Source organism: Xenopus laevis, chromosome 4L (assembly GCF_017654675.1).
Source record: "Xenopus laevis strain J_2021 chromosome 4L, Xenopus_laevis_v10.1, whole genome shotgun sequence".
Lineage (NCBI taxonomy): Eukaryota > Metazoa > Chordata > Amphibia > Anura > Pipidae > Xenopus > Xenopus laevis.
In genome coordinates this window covers 105,086,986-105,109,664 of record NC_054377.1, presented here as the reverse complement: position 1 = coordinate 105,109,664, position 22,679 = coordinate 105,086,986, and the positions used below count along the sequence as shown (strand labels likewise).

Here is a 22,679-nt window from a genome sequence, read left to right as displayed (position 1 = left end):
GCAGCAGCTCACTTGGTTTACCAGGCAGTAACCAATCAGTGACTTGAGGGGGGCCACGTGGGTCATAACTGTTGCTTTTGAATCTGAGCTGAATGCTAAGGATCAATTGCAAATTCACTGAACAGTTATGTCACATGTGGCCCCCCTTGAAGTCGCTGACTAAGTCAGAGTTAGAGAGCTGAAAAGCAGTGGTGTTCTGTTCTGGAAGACATCTGCTACTTCAGACTTTATACATTACATTTTTGGCTAACTAACTATATTAGAAACATCTTTTATTTTGCACAGCCAATCTATTTACCCAGTTTTTATTTTTGCACTGAACTATTCCTTTAACTTAATGTTTATTTCTAGCTCAGGGTAAACCAGGAAACAGTTGCTCAATATCAGACCTTTCAACAACTATAAACTTTTGACCCCCCTAGAAGTGTCAGATCCATAATTTTAATCAACACTTTAATCAACACTTTAATATACCTTTAATATTTTTATCCTGAAAGGAAAGTTGGATGTTAGGTTGTTCCCTTGGGGTTAATATATACAGTCTCCAGTGTAAACAGTGTAGAGGAATCAATAACAACAGATGGACATTTTGTCTTGTGTATATGGTTGATGTTTGTGCTATGCTCATTGACTATTAAAAACCTAAAGTTAAAACAAAAAAATGACAATAAAGAGAACCAAAACTATAAAAGCTTGCATGTGTGTCTTTTGGTGTAAGAAGAGTAAAAATCAGGTATGGGATCTGTTATCTGGAAACCTGTTATCCAGAAAGCTCTGAATAAAGGCCATATCCATTATAATAAAATTACTAACATTTTTAAAAAACTATTTCCTTTTTCTCTGTAATAATAAAACTGTACCTTGTACTTGATCCAAGCTAACATATAATCAATCTTTATTTACGGCAAAACAGTCATATTGGGTTTATCGGATACTGAAATGTTTTTTAAGTAGACTTAGGGGGTTATTTATCAAAGGTTGAGTTTTAGAGGTTTGTGAGGTTTTACCTCAAATAAACTCACAACTGTTTTCTGATTTATTGAAAAACTCGAATCAGTTAATTTGGGGTGAAAAACGTTAATACCCAACACGAATCGTTCAAATTAAGTGAGTTTTATATAATGATCTTATTGCACCAGCCTAAAATTTCAGCTTCTCAGTAGCAGCAATGATCCAGGATTTTAAACCTGTCACGGGGTTCACCATCTTGGAAAGTGTCTGCAACAATCACAAGCTCTTAACAGCTGCTGAGAAGCTAAGCTTAGGGGTCATTGCAAATTATCAAGAAGAAAAGGAAGTTTGCAATATAAGCGGATGCCACAAGGCTGATTATTTAATTCTGATGCTAATTACACTGGTTTCTGTGCTGCCATATAGTAATTATCTGTATTAATTAATAATCAGCCTTATATTGTGACATTTATATTCTATGTGTACTGTATATTGTGAGTGGGTCCCTAAGCTCAGTAAGTGACAGCAGCACAGAGCATGTGCAGTGAATCCGCAGAAAAGAAGATGGGGAGCTACTGGGGCATCTTTGGAGACACTGATCTTTACTGCTAAAGGGCTGTGGTTGCTTTGGGCTGGTACAAAAGTCCATAACATAATGTACAACATTTGTAGCCTACATCTTTAGTTGCACTTTAGTTCTCCTTCAACATCTTCAAATGGTTCAAGGCAAATTTGCCACTGACTTCTACATGACCTCAACAGGTTTTAGCTGGAGTATTTTCAGATTCAAGCTATTTCCAGCTTCCGGGTGTAATAAATCTAGAAAAATTTTAGGTTTTTTTAACCTGAAAATTCAAGTTTTGACTGAAAAATACCTTCAAAAACTCTTTTGGGTAAAAATCAACTTGACCTTTAATAAATAACCCCCTTAAAGTATGAAAATCAAAATTATGGAAAGATCCCTTATCTGGAAAACCCCAGGTCCCAAACATACTGGATAACAGGTTCTATACCTGTATTGTTGTGCATTCATAGATAAGCGTGTCAGAAAGTAAGAATAATAGATACAGACTTACTGCCATAAGGGGTTCACTCTCAACTCTACTCCAAAATACGCTGTAACTCGTCAGAACTGTTGCCCTGGAAAAAAACAGTAAATGGTGGGTGAATCCCTGAAATTGAATATAAGCCAGAGGCCAACTATAAAGGAAAATAATGTAAATGTTGATGTCAAAGTACAGTTTCACGAAAGTTGTTAGCTCCCTAATTTGACCCCTATTATTGTAAATTGGCCAAACATTGGTATATTATCTTATTCAGTGAGGTAGCCAAATAAGCAGATCTCTGCCGTTCTTTCACACGACCACCGGATTGTATGCACTACTTGTGTGCTGGGTCCATTAATTCTCCCATCACACTATGTGGTCCTTGTTGGTTAATCTGATGTAAAGAGGAGTTGAATTTACTGGTACTACAGAAATAAATAACAATAGTTAAGACTTGCAGTAAATATTTTTTTAATCAAACAATGGTACAAGGTTGCTGAACCAATAAATGTATGCTGAGAGCTAGCAACATGAGCTTTGGTTGCTAGAAATATATATTACAAGCCCAAAATGTATATTAACAAAGAGACAGGATCAAACAAAACCACTAATGCATTGAATCCATATGGCTTATATTTCCTTTCCTCTTTAACCAGTATTTATTAAATGGAGCACAAGAGATTGTAGTTAAAATTGGTGGCCTCGTCTACGTTTCTTTAATGTTCTGTAATTGGTTTATTTTGAAAACAATTAACCTTTTCCATTGCAAGACTGGAAGTAATGTGCCTTCCTGTCTCCTGCACTGTCTGTGCTGCTACATACCAGTAACGCAACTTTGGATCAAACTGTACTTTCTATTCTATCTTGAAAGAATGAGTACATGATTAATTCTCAAGTGAAAAGATTCCTGTCCCCAAAACTATATATATATATATATATATATATATATATATATATATATATATATATATATATATATATATATATATATATATATAAACATTTTAGAGAAATTATAAGACAATTACAAGACAATTACAAGTTGAACAAAAATAACTGTTTTGAAAGGAATATGGTGAAAAAAAACCTTAGGCTCCCTCCAGAGGCCCACTTCCTAATCCACACCACAACAGACACCCATAACTGGCCCAGAATAGCTCAGCAGGGCTCGCAAATAGAATCTTGTGCCACTTGATAAGGTTGTCCAAATGTGTCTAAAGCACTTTCTTTCTCCTTTAAAATACAAGGTCTTTATAAAGACATCCATTACTCATTTCTTCCTGGAAAGCCTTTTGACATATCTGCAGACCTGTGAGGTTTGTGGCCCTTCCCTGTGGGTAAGCTTTTTAATCTCGCCAGTTATTGCACTCGGAATGCCTATACATATTTGTACAGCAATGGTATCTGTATGTCGAACTCTTTAGTCGTTTAGTGTTATAAGTTCCAAGACACACTGACTGAGAAAGATAAGCTAGGAGAAGTCTACTTCTTTCATAAACTGACCTTTTCTGTGGCTTTGCCCAAATATTTTATTCTGCACTTATTTCTGTGGTCAAGGTAATATCAGACAACCATGATAAGGGATGTCAACATTTAGGGAAGAAAAGGGAGGCTAAAGAAAAAATCAACAAATGCATTTATCATGAATTGTTGCAAAAATAACTCTTTTCTACCTGGTGAGAAATTGAGTGAATGACTAAACATTCAAGGGCTCATTTATTAAAGGAATAGAATGTGCAAATAATAAAAAATCCAGCATAGTTTGCCATTTTTACCCACAATATAACATTATTTCCTGGAACTGCAGTGTAATTAACCTTCAGCAATCAATTAACATTATGTTTCTAGAGGCTCTCGATTTTGCACTAATTGTATGCAAATGAGCACAACTTGCATCTTTCAGGATGTGTAAGACACAGAAATACTTATACCCCCTTCAAATGTGTGTCATTAACCTACCACATTTTTTTTTTACAGGTGTAACATGCAAAGGGAACTCAGTGTTTACCTAAGGAATGTATTAGTGCTCCCTTGTGCTGGGGAATATGCCTTACATTTCAAAGTAGGTTAAAGTGACAAGGTACACGGTATACATCATTACAATAGGTTCATATGTACAAAATTGTATGTGTCTAGCACTGCAGATTGTGGTGAAAGCACCACATGTTACATAAATACATGTACAACATAAAGATCTATTTGTTCCTATAGCCACATGCAAAGAATATGTCCCAAAGCCAAACCATCCTGTTTCTATTCACAGTCCATCAATTATGTTCAGACACTGAATAAAAATAGGATACTTCGGCTGCAGGATAAAGTTCTCTGTCTCTATTAGTATTGGAAGCCCAATAAACTGGATTCATATCAGAATATAAGGAGCTTGTCAATTAATTTACAAGAACTTCAACCTATTACATGTTATCAAATATTCACAAAAATCTCGAAGCCGCTCAAATGACGCATTCATTCCAGATAATGCAAATATTTTACAACAATCTTGTATAGATCTTGAAAGGAAATAGCATATTTTTCTGTTAACAGTTTACCCTAATATATTCAATACTAGACATTAAGCCCGTTAAATTAACGGGCGCTAGAACATATGTCACCAGAGACGGTCCGTGGGGCACATGCGCAGTAGCGCAATCCCACGGACACAGGGACTGGACGCAGAGACACTTCGACTTTATTATATAGGATACCACTTATTTATTGGGGATTTTACAGGGGCTTGCTTTGGAACACGTTTGCCACATGTGATACTGAGACACTATAAACTTCTATCACACATGCTTTTGGCCTATTAGCTATAAGATGTTTCTCAGACATGGAAAATGAGTATGCAGTTATATTCAAAGACAAAGTATGGTGTTATTACAATTCTATGTTATACACATCTCTATTCTCCCATTTTGATAAATCTGCCCCATATAATCAGTTATTTAAACACTGCCCAATCCTGTTACTGAGGCCCGAGTTTACAAACATGACAGGTTAATAATACATTTTTTTAAATACAAATCACCAACTCTAGCCTGGGGGCACATTCTCATTTGGTGAATGGAATGTATGTTCAAATTGCATAGGGTAATCCACTATAATTCACATTCAGGGTGTAGCATATTTGGTAGCTGTAGTGTTTAGTAACAGTCCTAAGGACATGTTTATTATGCCTTGTTTATGTTTATTGCTATGCAGCACTGCTGACACTAGAGGGCAACCTCTACAGAAGTCCAGAGAGTATCCTGGAGTAGCCTAGAATTCTATGGTTATGACACGTTGCATGTGAAGCTGGCTGCATACCCTTGCAAAAACAATATATTGGCACAATATCACAATATTTCAGAACATTTTAACATCAGGAATGCAGACATGTATATAAAGAAATGCACTCCCTGAGAATCATTCATACAGGACAGATAACAAGTGACTGGCTTAGCAAATATTAAGATGACAGAGGTCATGATTCTGTATTGTTACACAATGAATGATTTTTGGAATTCCCTTTTCCAGATAGGTTTAAATGAAAGTATGGCTATTAGCTGGTATTAGGAATTAAAACTGATAGACTTATGCCTTGTTATATCAGAGAAACCAATTGTTTACTATCGCTGACACCTCCCCACAATGCACATTAAACACATTATATTCTTGTGGGCCTCCTCTTAATGGGAAACAGAGCATTACTGATGTGTATATAATCACTCTAATCGCTTACTTGAGAATCTTCTATGTCAGTTGATTGATACAATATTTCACAATATCTAAATGAGGCAAGTTTTTGAGCATTTAATTTTCATTCCAGCCACTTTTGTAGCTTTACTATATATTGTTGTGAGTCTGTGTAATATTTTAATTGTGATCTATGAATGTTTTATTGACAAACTGAAATATCGAAGTCTCTGTAGGAGATTCTGTCTGTTTTCACCTCTGTCTTTCCGTTACAAATAAAGTTAAGATCAACCCTCAGTATAGCACTTTGCAGGGATAATTGCTGTAAAGAATGCAAGATTTGCACCAAACTACTTCTCCAAAATGTTCAAACAGATTGTTTCTTAAACCAATGAATCCCTGGCCAAAATATCTGTTATTGAACTACTACTCCACAAACCAAGCTCATTGATCCGTTACATCACAAAGCCTTGTGTAACCCAGATGTACCTGAAGTATATGGGTCCTGTTCCAGCAGGGGCAGTCCAAGAAGTGGTAATAGATGTTTTGATAGTGCTACTTGTGTGGCTGACTGCTGAAGCCTGCATAGAAAGAGACAAGATATTAGCCTGTCAATGGACTCTTCCTTGGTTCTTGTACTTAAACACATACCTTGTTCTTACGCACAGATGAACCCAATGATGCAGGAGAATCCTGGAGCTACAGCCACTTTAAACATGGAACCCTGGACATATTCCAGGGGTCCCACTGCAGGCTTTGTCAGTAGGCACTGCAGACTAAAGAATCACTCACAAGTGTCCATTTAATGACTAGCTACAGAAATAATGCCATTAACAATTTTGACACAATGGCATGTTTTATCATCGGAGGTAATTGTGGCAGGCGCAGATCTGCACAGGGCTAAAATTACACTGGAATTGTGGGTAAAACACTGCATTGTGGGTAAAAAAGTGAATTTTGCATTTTGCACCTTTTTGCCTTTAGCATTCAAAAATGTTTCTCTGTACATTTTTGAATGTTACCATCTATGTATTACTATATATTATATACTATATAAGTATACAGTGAAAGGGACAGTTATGGTTAAAAAAAACCTATTGCCATATTTATCTTATAATAAGTGGGGTGAAATGAGCTGCTCATCACCATTGTTCACTTCCAGCTTGTAGCCTGGTTGCCCCTTTGTGGTGTCCCCTACCGTAAATATTTGCTTTGTGGGCGGATTTTGCAGCATCAAAATATTTTTCAGCAAAAATTTATGATGTTAAGAAAAAAGTTAAATATGAATGTGATTGATATTCAATGCTAACCTTTTTTTTTTATTTAAATTTTTTTTATTTTCACGGAAAAAAGAAAAATTCTTACAAGCATAATATTAGCACATTTATGAATGGTACAGTTACATTACTTTAGATTGGAGCAGTCAATGTTAACCTTAAATATAAAATCATAAGTAGAAAATAAGTCTGATTGATCTATTGAGATCAAGGAGTGTTCCAGTCTGAATCACTCAATCCTTCACATGGTATAAATATGACGGGTCCTAGCAGGAGATCACATTTACACTAGTATATTTCAGGGTAGGGTAATAAACTAAGCAGCTTTATTATATTTTGCGTGGTTTGCTTTTTTATCCTACCTTTCTCAATGCTATCAGCTGGCTTAGGTTAGTGACTTCAACAACCAGAAAGTAGGCTGCTTGTAAAGCTAGATTTTATTGTTATTATTTTTAGCTACTTATCTTTCTGTTGTGGACTTATATTTGTATTCATGTGACCCTAGCAACCTTAGTGTTTTAGGCCAACACATTCAACATTATTCTATAAAAAAGTTCAGCTTAACGTCCACTTAACACTGAAAGGGGACATCAGCTGGGTCCTCATGGTAATGGTGATAACATCAGGTCAAAAGGCTGAAATTTAAAACAAATCAATCCCATATAGATGTATATGGTTGGACATTGTGTTTTTCAATACTGGTTAAATATTAACTGGGATTTGCAAATGGTTCAGACAATTGCTTTTCTGTATACAATATAGTATATATCTCTAATACAGAAATTAGATATTCCTGAACCGTGTAACCTTTTCCAACAATGGATAGGAAAGAATTGTATCCATGAAAGTTTCCTTCTTACTGAAAGGCTTACCAGCTGCAGTTGAAATGCTAGTCCCAGCATCCTCTGCTATTTTCTGTTTTTTTTTTTATTTGCAGCATAATTTCAGCTGTGCAGCCTTGAGTTGTGGCCGATGCAATTGCATTTAATGTGTCAAAATGAACACTATTGCATTTGTTAATTGGGTGCAAGTTGCAGCGAACATTTTTAGAGTCACAATGTGTCACCTCCAGAGCTTGCATTCAAAAACAAAATTTGGATTTACTGGATGCAAGTCTGGTACACCTGTTGATGCAACTTGGTGTGGGAACCCTGGACATACCACCAGGGTGGTGGTAGCGTCACCAGGGCCAGATTTACATAGTGGGCGCCCCTAGGCCCACTGCCGTTCATCGCCCCTGTCCCCTCCCCTTTATTCGTGCAAATTTTCATCATCTGGAGCAATGGGGATTGGTGTACGGGAAATGTAAAAAATTATTGGATCTCCAGTGCATCCCCAGTGTTTTTGAACCAATGTGGGTGTGGTTGGGCAGCATGCCGCCCCCCTAAAATCCTGACGCCCTAGGCCCTGGCCTAGGTGGCCTTTCCACAAATCCAGGCCTGAGCGTCACTATTACCCACAGTCAATAGGTGCATTTGTGCAAATTCTTCAAATTTGATTCGAGTTTTTGGGTCGATTCAATTCATCCAAGTTTTAAAAATTTGATTCTATTAATACATATCGTTCGATAGAATTTTGAATTTATGGGAAATTCAACCTTTGATAAATGTGCCTCCAAAAATAGCCAGTGTTTTGAAACAAATATTGAGGAGGGTGTATTTATGCAATTACCTTTGTGAATTGTGCTACACTGAGCTCCCACTAGCAATTAAATGTGTGCTTTGCACTTAAAATCATACGGTTAATGTTTGGATATAACAAGTAAACACTTACTGCTCCTGCACTGCATGAAAGAGCCTGAGTGTTCCCATCTCTGATGGTAAAATATCCAATAGTCTGGTCTCCTCCCACAGTCTGCGCCTCTAGGAGAAATCCTTTGAAACTAGATCCTGAACTGGACTGTAACGTCACTGGAAAAGAAAGAGGTATACATTGGGAATTCTTTGTATAATAATTAACTTGGTAAAGGTGGCAAAGCACATGAAAAGTAATCACAACTTATGAACAGATAATGCATGTGCTTTCTTAATATAGGATTTAAGTCTATGCCTTGCATTGGCTAGGTTAAATGAATTCCCAATATATTACTGTAAGTGATGTAAGCCTTGCTTTTTTATTAGACTGTTTATCGGAGACTTCAGTGTAAATGATAGAGTGTAGCCTAGAAGTAAAATATTTAATTATCATAGTTTTTTCCCTTTATTTTCGCACACATTCAACATGTGTTCCATGATTCAAAGCACTGCGTATCTTGACAGCGCTATATAAATAAATGATGATGAAATAAATGATGATGATTCATGGTCTATTCATCTTTATTCAGTAGAGTAGACACTAGTATGTTGTGTCCCTTTGCAAAGTCTTTCTCCACTGGTCTTAAAGATGTACAATTCAGGCTGCACCCAAAATTTTAGAGCCTTGCCTTGTGTACACTGGTTGGGGTTTTTTTAGATAGCTGGGTTGATGGAGGCGCAGTTCCTGCAAGATTTGCAAGGTTTAGGGTAAGTCTTATTAATTATGGATTTTAAATCCCCAATGTCGATTGGAACAATAATACAGCCAATGGAAACAAATGTATGCGTTGCATGACAATTTCATGTCACAAATTGTTGCGGAACTGTATATAACATCCATAACTTCACAGCACACTGACAAAGAAAATCCATTGTGCTTTGTGATTTTTATTGGCTCAATTTAAGTAGACAAATGTGGCAACGTTTTCAAGGTTTGATAAAGGGTCCTGTGAGGCCCTTAATGTTGCCACTTTTGTCTACTTTAAATGAGCCAATAAAATCACAAAGCACAACAGATTTACTTTGTCAGTGTGCCGCAGTCTTATGGATGTTACATATGACTTTACTAACCCATGGCAGATTGGGTAATTTACAGCTAAGCACCTGGTCACAAGGGATAAGACACAAGGGTAGAGCACTTCATTATCGTGTGAAATTATTGTGGTACCAACCAGGAATAATATTGGATCTAGTGATCTCCAACAACCCACAATAAATTATAAATGTACAAATACTAGAAACCTGGGCAATATTATCTTATTTAATGTTTTTTGGAAAAAAACATTCTAAATTTCATAAAAGCAAACTTTAGCACCCTGTGATAATTATTTTAACAGATAGATTTAGACAGGAGGTTTTCAGATACAAACACACACCAGAAACAGTTGTCTTTTAAAACTTTGTTCAATCTTTGCTGTTCTTAATGGATTTTTTAAGAAAGAACTGAAAAAGTGGTGAGGACCACCCCATGTGGCTGAATTCAAAATTAGTCAAAGGTGACTACAATAAGAAAGCAGCTATTTGGAAAGCAAAAATAGAAAACGAGGAACTGATTGCTTCACAACCAAAGACTAATACCACTTTTTTATGTGAATAGTAAAAGGGTGAGTGCCAATGGATTGGAGGAAACTGATGCAATTCAAATATTTAAAAAAAAAGATTATTTTCTCGACCTTGCAAGTATAAACCTGTACATTTGATGTCTGTATTAGGCAAGGTATTTGTTAGGTTTGTTAATGGCAAGCTAAGTTTTGTTTTTTTGTTAAGCCAAATTATTTTGATCTGTTTGCACATAGATAGGAAACTGTGTAAGGGATCATGTGTATTAGGTTCACTTTTATTCAATTTGGGCTCATCTTGGAAGTGCTAATGCTCTTAAAACCGCAGTAGAACAATTCCCTCATATTTTACTTCTTATTTAAAGCTGATTGTGGGCAGAAATTATTCACAGGTGAATGACAGAGATAAAATAAATATGAAAATGCTAAAATGAAGGTGGTGCTTCTCCATGATTTGGATCTCAGATATATACCGTCTCCCATGGGAGCGATCACTTCATTATCTGGTTTATGCTATGAAAGCAGCCGTTTCCCTCTAACAAGATGTTCTATTTCTATAATCTTGGTATGCATGTCAGTTCTCTTAGGATTTGAGATCATGTAACCACGGTTAACTCCTTTTTAACTATAAAGGGACATAGCATGGTGTTGGTTTGTGGTTTATGGCATCCACACACAGGAATATTTTCAAAGGTTAATGACTCTGTTCACTGGATAGTCAGGTGTAATGATTTGACCATCTATCCTACAGATTGAATAATTGGATAATACCTCTATGTTGACTAAAGCAGCAAGAACAACAGGTTCTTTAATTATGATATTAAAATGCAACAAACATTATGGCTGAAAAGACATTTTCTAGTTCAAAAACAGCTGGAAGTCAGTAGCACCCAGTCTGGACACCCCTTTGCCTAGACTATTTTTTTTAGACTACCATTATAGTCCTGATTTTCTGATTTGCCTGTAAATTTACCTTTAGGACTAAACTAAGGTTTTCAGGATTTTCTAATTGTTTATTGTCCATTTAGTCAAAAAACAGATATAGGTATGGGACCTGTTATCCAGAATGCTCGGGATCTGGGATTTTCCAGATAACGGATGAAGCCGTAATTTGGATCTTCTTTGTCTACTAAAAAATATTTAAACATTAAATAAACCCAATAGGATGAATTATATCTTGTTTTGGATAAAGTACGATGAACTGTTTTATTATTACAGAGAAAAAGAAAATATTTTTTTTAAATTTTAATTACTTGTATAAAATGGAGTCTGTGGGAGACTGCCTTAATGTAATTTGAAGCATTCTGCACAACAGGTTTCCGGATAATGGATTTTATACCTGTACCTGGTCAAATGTTTGGACACACAATGCCAAACATTGTGTCAAACAAGAAAGGCCCATGCAGACTCATCCATCCTCTATCTATCTATGCCCCAGATAAATAATATGATGATACCCCATGGTAATTTTAACATACCAGTTATAATATCTCCAGTGCTGAATGTATTTTTGGATACAGTGATGGAGTAGGGTGATGGTGTCGTCTGGGAGACACTATTCCCATGTATTGGAAGCATTGAATTACAGGAAGCGCTTATTTGTCCTGATGGATAACCAGATATTGTTGCAAAATATATACTAAAGAAAATTAAAAATTGACCTTCCATGTCCACCTAGAAAAAAAAATAAAAAATACAGGAATCTGTTAATATCCAAAGCCTTATGGACTCTTGCTATTCACAAAATGCATTGGTAACAGATACAAAATCCCTAAACATTAACATTGCACTATAAATCTTCTCAAATCAATTGTTTCTTCTCAGTTCCTTGTTGAACTAATATTTAGTAGCTTTGGGTTTGCACCTAAAACCTTCTTATTGGCCCCCCAGACAGAATATTCCCACATAACTTATGTTTGTTTCATATGCTCTGTACTGAGGAAAAGTGCTCACTTTTTGGGGATTCTCACAATACCTGAATCTACAGGGACCCTTTAAAACTCTTTAAAACTCTTTAGGTCGTATTTACTTGGTGCCATTGCAGAATTCTAAATATCTTAATATAAAATGAACAGAGCTGGGATTTCTCCTTTTGCAAACAGTGTCACACTGTCACACTCTATAACAAATATGCCCCTTTGACAAGAGTCCTTTATGATTAGCAGTTCAGAAACTCTTTGTATGGTTCATGTTTTTTCTTCAACCCTCATTGACGTGTGGTCTAACATATGCTTTTGAACTTAAGGTTCTTGCTCCTTTGACGTTTAAAAAGGCTTTTTTGTCCTAAGTCATCATGTGAAACTGCATCATCTTTAACTTTCTTGAATACAAAGTTATTTGACTCCCAATTCTCATTGGTGTAATCCCAGCTATTGCTCTTCATCTGAGTTACGCCTTAAGGTAGCCATGCACAGACTTATTAAAGATGTTTACTTGATCCCTTCAGACCAAGCCGGCAGGTTATTGATCTGTATATAGGGCTCTCCGACGGGTCTGTCTGACTGATATCTGGGCAAAAATCAGCCAGATATCAATCAAGCAGGTTTGAAAATCCCATCGAGTGAGGACCTCATTGTTGTGTTGTTGCAGTTCTTTTCTCTGCTGAAGTATTTATGCTAAATATCCAAACATGCAATGTAGTTTTGACACTGGCCATACACTACCAGATCAACTTATTTGGCAAGGTTGTCAAATGAGCTGATCTGGGCGTGATTTGACCACGCATGCTCAGCGTCAAACTGTCCATACCCAAGCTTTCCTCCTCAGGAATTTCAAACCCACCCAATTGATATATGGCTGATTTTTAGCCAGATACAGGTATGTCATCCATTACCTGGAAACCCCTTATCCAGAAATCTCTTCCATTTATTCAAATAATCCACATTTTTAAAAAGCATTTGCTTTCTTTCTGCTTTCTGTAATAATAAAGCAGTATCTTGTACTTGACCCCGACTGAGATATAATTAATCATTTTTGAATCTATTGGATTTCCTCAATGTTTAAATGTTGTTTTAGTAGACTTAAGTTGTGCTGATCCAAATTAAGGAAAGACCCCTTATCCAAAAAAAACCCAGGACCCAAACATTCTGAATAATAGCTGACATTATAGTATCAGTCAGACAGGCCTGTTAGTGGACCCTATACACAGGCTGAAAAGCTGGCAACTTGGTCTGGAGGGACAGAGTTGGCAACTTTTATCAGTCCCTGTATGGCCATCTTTATTGTTATTTGTGTGATTGGTTTCAGCCTATGATTTGTAAATACTGGAAAAGAGAAGCCAATATTTTCCACAGCATGGGTCAATAACAGGCATAAACTGTTAAACCTTAAATTTTAAATTTAAATGTACATCTTACAAATATATATCCTTTGCTCCTTTTCAGTTTTAGATTACCCTAATATTTAGTGGCTTCAAGGCCAGGCTGAAGTTCAATTAGAAATCTACTGCCTGCTGCAACATGAAAAAATGGAATATAATTGTGGACCATTAACCCTTTGGACCTAGAACTTCTAGCAGTAATAGGTATGAAGAACACAAGGCAAATCAGCATGCTCCACATCATAAATATTTCCCTGCTCCTTGTAGATATGGACACCACCATATTTGTGGGCAATTTTTTGCATTGCATAAGACAAATTATTTCACGATTAACTCTGTTAATAGTGTGAATAGTGAAATGTAGTCGCTCAATGCAATGAGTGGAACTTTATCAGTTTGGCTTACTGTAAGTGCTTATATGTGATCCTATGTTTCCCTTTTCCTGTTCCTCTTCTTGTTGTTCATTGGTTTGGATTCAGAATCATGCTTTTGTGCTTCAATATAGTGGAGACAGGTCACTGAAGGTGTTCACACTTGTAGACATTATGGTTAAAATGAGAGGTATCCTTCAGTAACTGGAGGTCAGGAGATGCCGACATCTAAATGATAATACGGGTACACTGAGATACTATTATTTGGCCTATACAAGCGATACTGTGAAAGTGATCTGCAACCAATTTGCTTTGGTTAAGGGCCAAATGTAGATATCAGTACTATATTTCAGACTTCAGATATCTCAAAAAGCTAGCAGGCAGGTTGTATAATAAGTAAGTCACATTATTGGAGAGAATGCCACAGGAGGAGGAAACAGAGGGGAATTTATGAATATGCAGATTTGTATTCATCCATGTCATGGTAGATCTAGTACAAGTAAATCTAAAACAACTGGACTTGCTGAGTCATCATTGAAGACGTTTCACTACTCATCCGAGCAGCTTCAACTGAAGTCCTCGGCATATAACTTCTTCCACTAATCCAATCACGATGGCACATTGTAACCCTTCAAAGAGGTGACATCTGAAACGCACAGAGCTGTGATTCTGTGGGGTTACTTTGATAGAGCTTGCAATCTAAGTATGTGCCCAGCTCCTCACATTGGCACAGCTAGATAGCAATGTGAGTAAACAGAATTTAGTTGGACTGGACATTCTACTCTTCCTAAAAATGGTTTCTGACTCTTCCTTTCCTATTTCCTCTATTTAGCATTAGTAAATATCTGCAGATGATATTTGATAATGACAAATCTTTATCTACATTTATACTAAAAGGATAACTTCAACTAAAATTGGGGTTCTCATTCAGCTTTTTCTATTTTGCTTACATTTATTCCTACTTGATTATATGACAACATTAATACAAATGCGACTCCAAGACACAATGACTGTGTTACAGGTATAGGATCAGATATCTGTAAACTAGAATGCACTGATTACATGGACTTTTTCTTTTTTCTGAAGGGCACACAAAATAGTTAAGTCTACTTAACCATTTGGCCTATTAGCGGAAACTGCTAACAGAACAAAACACAGAGCAAACATGGTTTTGTTTAATATGTAACTCTGATTAAATTCAGCGTTTCTCTTTTCATTCATAACACAGTTACTGTACATCTTTTGGAGATAGTTTACAATTCAAGTAAATGGCTATTAATGCCACAAAAAGAAAATTAAAATCATTGATTTGACATACTAATGAGTTCTATATTTATATTTATTTCAGTTGCTGGGATTATGTGCTATGTTGTCTTTGCGATTGTCTCAGTTAACTAAACACAGCTTCACGCAAGGGTAGATTTAGTATACAAGTATGAGACCTGTTATCCAGAATGCCTGGTATCTGAGTTTTTCTGGATAAGGGGTTTTCTGTTCCATTGGCTCACCATACTTTAAGCCTACAAAAAAATAATTTAAACATTAAATAAACCCAATAAGATTGTTTTTGCTTTCAATAAGGATTCATTATAGCCTAGTATAAAGTACTGTTTAAATATTAGAGAAAAAAAATAAATCATTTGAAAATAATGGAGCTTTCTGGATAACGGATGCCATGCCTGAAATACCTGCCATATAGTAGGAAATCTAGAAGGATGATCTATTTTATATATTAAAAGCATCCTGACCTTCATGTGCAAATGCATTTAGGACATTTCCATTCTGTGTGATTACTGGCCCTTTAGGAAGAGTTGACGGACAGTTATGTCCAAATAACAAATACAACTGATATCATGCATTTTTGAATATTTACATCCAATCTCCCACCAGGACTGGACATCATTCTCTCTGTACATACCTAAGAAGGCACAGGATTAGAGTGTTAGCCTTCATTAATCAATACCATGCTTATTTCTACTGTGCGTGCCTATCACCCCATTCATGAATAGCCAAGTCAACGCAACATAAGCATATAGTATCAATGTGACATGATTTACTACATTTCTTTGTCAGATTTATGGCTGTATGACAGCTTGTGCTTTTCAGTAAAAATAAATAGCCAGGAGCCTTACAAAAACTTACAATAAAAGATAAAATCATTGTACATATAAAATCCAGGAGGGTCGAAAGTAACACCAAAAAAACACCTGATCAAACACCTTGACATTAAGATCCAACTGATCAACTGATCAAATCTGTATGCAAACAACTGCCTACCAAAACACAGACTAATGTGATGGGGACAGGTATGATATTTTTAAAAATGGAAATGTAAAACTATATATAAAATGGACAATTGGCACAATTTAGTTCTTTCCTACTGTCAAAGTCTGTTATTTATAGCTGGAGTGATCACCTTGAAAAGGAATTTAGTAGGCACTTGAGCGAAATTCATTACTGGACATATCCCTGCACCAAAAGTTAAATTTCAAAATATATTTGACATTGCAGTGATAATGTAAAATGGTCTACCAAATTGGCATTTTTAAAAGAAAAATACTGCTAAATAGGGGGATTGCCTGGAGTCCAGTGGTAACTAGGCATGCTGCTGTTGGAGTCAATATTTGTGAAGAGTAACAGGTAAAATGGTAATGGGAAACACCAATCCATTAAACATTTATCTTTTAAGAACATACACCTTTCATACTGTAAAAGCAGCACTCATGTATCATACAGAGAACAGATGGTCCCTACATCTGTTAGCCCTAATTCTGAATAAATCCACAATGAATACTTGGTTTGTGTAATAGCGTTCACACCTGGAATGTTGTCTTGTTCTTCAGAGATGAGGATACAGCTCAGAGGTGCGAGGAGACCTGGAGAGAGCTGAGCAGCTTGTATCCAGGAGCAGTGGAACGGGAATGTGTCCGGTGTATATATAAACACCTGGAGCGTATGGTGTGGAGAGGTGGGTGGGGTAAATTACCTGCTACCGCCTTTATCTACAAGGTCCCTGGAGCGATGCTTATTCATTCTAAGTACACTTTGTTTCTTCAAGGCAATAACGTGAAGTTGTCTTTAAATACAAATCTTTGTTAGTAAGAAAATCAAATAGGCTACAAAAGCAGCATTTGAATATATGGATGTTTAAACCTCAATTGAAATGTTACTGGCTGCACCTAAACATTCCTTAAATGCTTTTTTGCCTAGTTGTAAAATAAACAGCACGTATTTATGTTTGCATCCACTTGTTGGTCACAGCCAGTAAAGGAAAAGTTCCAATGAGCTGCTGTCTCCATTTCCACCCCAATATGAACTTTTCTATTAAATAGTATTTTTTTATCAATGTCACAGGAAGTGGCAAAGGTCCCATATGTATAGTGATCTAAATGAACCTCTCCTGGGGGGTCTTTAAGTAAACTTTATGTGTAGGACTGTGGATGATTAAAGCTATGATAGAAGGGGCAGTTTTATATAGTTATCCATTCAGATTTAGGGTAGAAGGCATGTTGGTGCAGATACAAAAATATCTACATTATTGTTTCTGTGCCAAAATCTGCTCTGTGTGTCCATTAACAGGTACAGGCATATCTGTCAGTACACACAGATAGAAGGAAGGCAATCAGATTTTCTATACTAGCAATCAAAATGGCCTGTATGTGCAAAAATACAGATTTCTTAGAACAAACAATATCACAGCAATGATGCCACCCTGTTTAAAGGCACTTTTACAAGCTATATCACATTTACTGATACTGAGGCATATGTGCTGTAGGTTAGGACTTTAACATCTTATAGTGATATAAGATATATATATATTAAAATGACTAATAATGATTAAAAGCATTATTACTGTTTGTGCATAATAAAACTGTAATGTTCACATGCTGAATTTAACATTACATTTTGAGTCATCTTTGCATTCCCCCAAGTGAGCACAGGAAACAGGGATTTTACTAATCTGGACAGCTCATTAGGAGCCTGCTGCTTTTTATCCGAGGTGCCCCTGGAGAAACAGTACCACTGGAAACTACATTCTGCCTGGAGATAGTTTGCATCAAATGTGAGCATGTCCATAAATATTGAATACCTCCTTCCCCTGTAGTGACAAATGGAATACAGCATCCAATTATACACTGGTCCACTGGTTATCCATGAAATAAAATCCCCCAAAGGAAGTACAGGTACATATAGTACATAGAATACGATGTACGATATGTCCCATAGAAATGTCATTTAACCGGGCATTTTTAAGGACTCCAGCTCAAATATATCCAACCTGTAACTCTCTAGCTGTTGCTAATCTACATTTTTCGGCATGAAATCTGACAGATTATCATTGTGAATAGAAGAGCACAACTGAACAAAGTCAATATACTATATAGGGCCTGTCAAACATCTCCCAAACCAATGGTATTAATATGAAGGTGCTGCTGTTATAACAATAAGGGGTCTGTTTAGCATGCTGTGTAAAAAGTGGAGTAAAATATTACCAGTGATGTTACTCATAGCAGCCAATTAGATATTTGCTTTTGTTTTCTAAAACTGTTGAAATCTAATAGCTAATTCGTTGCTCTGGGCAACATCACTGGTAATGCTTCACTCCACTTTTTACACAATATGATAAATAGGCCCATAAATGTACTACCAACATTAGCCTCTATTCTTCTGGAAAGGCTTTCTGCTAGTTATTGGAACATTGCGGGTGGTATTTACTTCTATTCTGGCACAAGGGCATTAGTGAGGTTATGGCACTGATGCGGGGGGGGGGGGATCAGCCTTGGCTTTCGATCAGGTCCTTATTTGAGTTCAGGACAGGTCTGTCAAACCCACTTGTGTTTTGAGCTGAAAAAATACTCGTATTGGTATTGTTGGGCTTTTCTCTGTTCCTCTAGCAAATGTAAATTAGGGAAAGAAAGAGCAAAGAGAACCACGAGCACAGCACACGGTTGAAAATTTTTTTTACTTCCTTGTTTGTGTAGGTTGTGTAAGTTTTACCTGCAACTTACTTGCTGCTTTCAAAGTATAACTCCCAAACATAGCAGCCCCTTTATTACCAGTGGGATCACCTATACTATAGTTGACTATGTAGTTGGGAAGGGTGGAAGCTACAACATGGAGCTGGACACTGCTCCTGTATAACTATAACAAACAAGGGAAAGTTGTTCTCACCACTAATTTTTAAAACCAAGTTACAGGTAAAACTTAGTCCCTTCGTAAAATGTATAATGAAGCAATAGAATTCTTAATGAATCATTAAAGAAAAATTTAGCATAGGACTGGGTCTAAATGCAGGGCAAAGATCACTACTATACATTCGAATGTGCACGGTTTAGGTAGCACATAGCAAATGCACTCTAGGCGACATCTTCTCCCATATAACGTATGGCACATTAAGACCAACATGCACTGGAGGAGATAACATTACGAACAATAGAAACTTTTAGTCATTTATTGTCACGTGTTTTATTTATTTATTTAATACACTTTATGGGGATAAGGGATATATATATATATATATATATATATATATATATATATATATATATATTTATTATTAGATTGAACACTGATATCACTGCACGTATAAAAGATTCCGGAAGCACTTAATCACACATGGAGTTCAGGTAGCCATCACCATGGCGACAGGACGCTCTGGTTGCGCAGAGTAAAGGTGGCCATACACGGGCCGATAAAAGCTGCCAACAGACTGTGTCGGCAGCTTATTGGCCCGTGTATGGGGGCCCCCGACGGGCTTCCCCGATCGAGATCTGGCCGAAAGTCGGCCAGATCTCGATCGGATGGGTTTAAAAATCCCGTCGGATCGCGGCCGCATCTGTTCGTTGATGCGGTCCCGCGATCAGACCGCCCGTTTGCCGAATGCTAGGATCCGATCGTTGGGCCCTAGGGCCCACGATCGGATCTGCCCAATATTGCCCACCTCAAGGTGGGCATATCGGAGGGAGATCCACTCGTTTGGCAACATCGCCAAACGAGCGGATCTATCCATGTATGGCCACCTTTAGAGGATCGGAAATCATATGATGGCCGGCGCACATCGATACTTTGTATGCGGAACAGGTTCACATTGGTGGTTTCAGTGTTGCGATGGTATTTCCTGTCTGGGATCACGGCACACAGCGCTGCAAGGAGAAGGCAGAAATCAAGTACGAGATTAACTACATATATAAGGTACGATATACACATTAGTTACAGAAAGGACCTTAGAGACCGGAGATGAGCAATAACGTTAGAGCTTGCTGAGCCTGATATAAGTGACGGATTAGTGATACAAGTGACGGATTAGCGATACCAACAGGATTAATAGAAAAACTTGCCATATAATAGAAGGGATAATAAATGCAAATTAAGGATGCCAGTTGGACCAATAGTAGGTGGGAGACGTCACCATGCGACGGTGGGTCGCAATTTTGCGCCGTTTACCAGGTATATAGGGGTGTTTCACATTTGCATTTGTAACTTTGACAAAGGCTGAGTTGCAGACGAAACGTTAGTTTTCCACAATAAAATATTTTGTATTTTTGTAAGTCCTGTGAGTGCGGTCTCTACTTGGGATGTATATTTATATATATTCACACACACATATACATACACACACACAATATGAAACAGGCGAAGTGGCACAGTTGGAGCAATTTTCTTTTTCGACTGTACATGCTCCGAAACTGACGAAAATTGCAGAAGCACCAGTCTCATTCCAAAGATTACCGAAGAGGCTGAAGATGGCGCCCATGGGCGGATTTTCATTAAAAGAAATTTAATTTTTTAAAAAGACCCTTACTGAGTTCAATGATTTACACTGTCTGTTCCAAAGAGGGTTTTGATCCAGCTCTTATTTGGAAGGTTGCCTGCCCACCTTTCTCATAAATAATAGGTTTAATAAATCACAGGCATAGTGGGGCAGGCTGAGAGGCAGAACACACGCCACGTTCTGAAGCCAGGTGAATGATGACGTCACGGATCTCAGTTGTCGTCTCTCAGAAATTCATAAACGCGTTAAGTTCACTTTGGAGTTCACGTAAAGTAGTAATGTGGCCTTCTGAGCTGATCCTTTCACTTTTGTCGTCTGACAGTGTCAGATATGTGTCAAAATCTGCATTGATTATATTTTATGGTGCACTAGGGCAGGATAGGTGCAAAAAAAGGTCGAAGTAACAAAATTAAAGTGTTAAGCTATTACACACTTAAACATAAGTATAACCAATTATATGTGATGGGAAATTAAGTATTTTCATAGCTTGCACAATATGCTTTTTTTTATTTGTATCTTATTTTCTACAATTACCCACCATCTTGCAGAAATGCAGTCATCAGTTCCTTTAAGGTATATCAAGCTTCCCCTTCCAGCCAGGGCTGCTCCTGCCATGAGGCAAGGTCACCCATTCTGATTAGAAGAAAAGAGATTCCAGCTAAATATTGGGAAGGGGTTTGTTACAGTGAGAGCTGTGAAGATGTGGAATTGTCTCCCTGAATCAGTGGTACAGGCTGATACATTAGATAGGTACAAGGAAGGGTCGGATGCTTTATTCACCAGTAGCTCCTCCCAGCAGACAGGAGGGAGCCAATGAGATTAGAGGAGGGAAAGGGGTGTTACAGGGAGAGCTGGAAAGTGAATCAGTGGTACAGGCTGATACATTAGATAGGTATAAGAAGGGGTTGGATGGCTTTTTAGCAAGTGAGGGGATATGGAAGATGGCTCATAGTACAAGTTGATCCAGAGACTGGTCCCATGGCATCTTGGAGTCAGGAAGGAATTTTCCCCCCTCTGAGGCAAATTGGAGAGGCTTCAGATGTTTTTTTTCCTTCCTCTGGATCAACTGGCAGTTAGGCAGATTAAAAAAAAAAAAAAAAAGGGTTGAACTTGATGGACGTGTGTCTTTTTTTCAACCTTACTTATTATGTTACTATGTAACCTTGCCTCAGCCAGTAGCGAGCAGCCAGTTACAAGAGGCGGCAAAAAGCCATCTCTTGTAACTTTAAGAGCCAAACTTCTGGGTTTTAATCCAAAAATCGGTCTATGCTAGTGCAGAGACCTGCTCCGACGCTGATTTTTAAGCGCAGAGCGGGAGAGGGGGGCCGGCAGCAGCCCAGGATTGCCTCTGCTTCCAGCTGTCAACTCTCCTGATATCAGAAAATGAAATGGATCATGGGGCAAACCTTGGCTCCAAACAGTGCCAGACCAAGAAAAGTATGCCAATGTAATCTGGCATCCAGACACCCCCTCTACAACAGTGACCAGACAGGGGTGGGGGTTGGTAGTGTGAATAGAAGTCCAGATCACCGCCCACTTGTTACTGTAAAAATTGGAACCAGCAATTTTCCAGGGCCCTTAACTAGAGAGTAGGCTTACAGAAAATGTATGTATGTATCTTGTGCTCCCCCAGCATTCCACCCTAGGCATGTACCTCTTCCCCTTACCCCTAGTTCCAGCCCTGGCACCAAACAACTCTTTTGAACAATATAGCGGCAAGGTCTGTCACTTTGGACAGAAGCCAATATTCTAATCAAATTTCACAATGGAAGATAAGTAGGAAGATAAGTATCAAAGGATGAACTTTCACTTTTACCCTTTAATAAATATTCTTTTACAAATCCCATAGAAATGAATGGAGAGTGGTGAAATGTCACACTAGAGGATTGTGGTGATCTGTAACTTCACTCTTTGAT

General features: G+C 37.4%; 1 protein-coding gene across 1 annotated transcript in view; it reads right to left on the bottom strand.

The window, feature by feature from the left end:
* The window catches only part of LOC108714423 (putative ferric-chelate reductase 1), a 49,926-nt gene that overhangs the window by 10,159 nt on the left and 17,088 nt on the right, over positions 1 to 22,679 (bottom strand). Inside the window, exons 7-9 of the mRNA XM_041591055.1 lie at positions 8,723 to 8,859; positions 6,162 to 6,253; positions 540 to 642 (exon numbers count right to left, since the gene is read on the bottom strand). Of these exons, the coding sequence (XP_041446989.1) occupies positions 540 to 642; positions 6,162 to 6,253; positions 8,723 to 8,859 (332 nt within the window). The remainder of the gene's footprint in view (positions 1 to 539; positions 643 to 6,161; positions 6,254 to 8,722; positions 8,860 to 22,679) is intronic.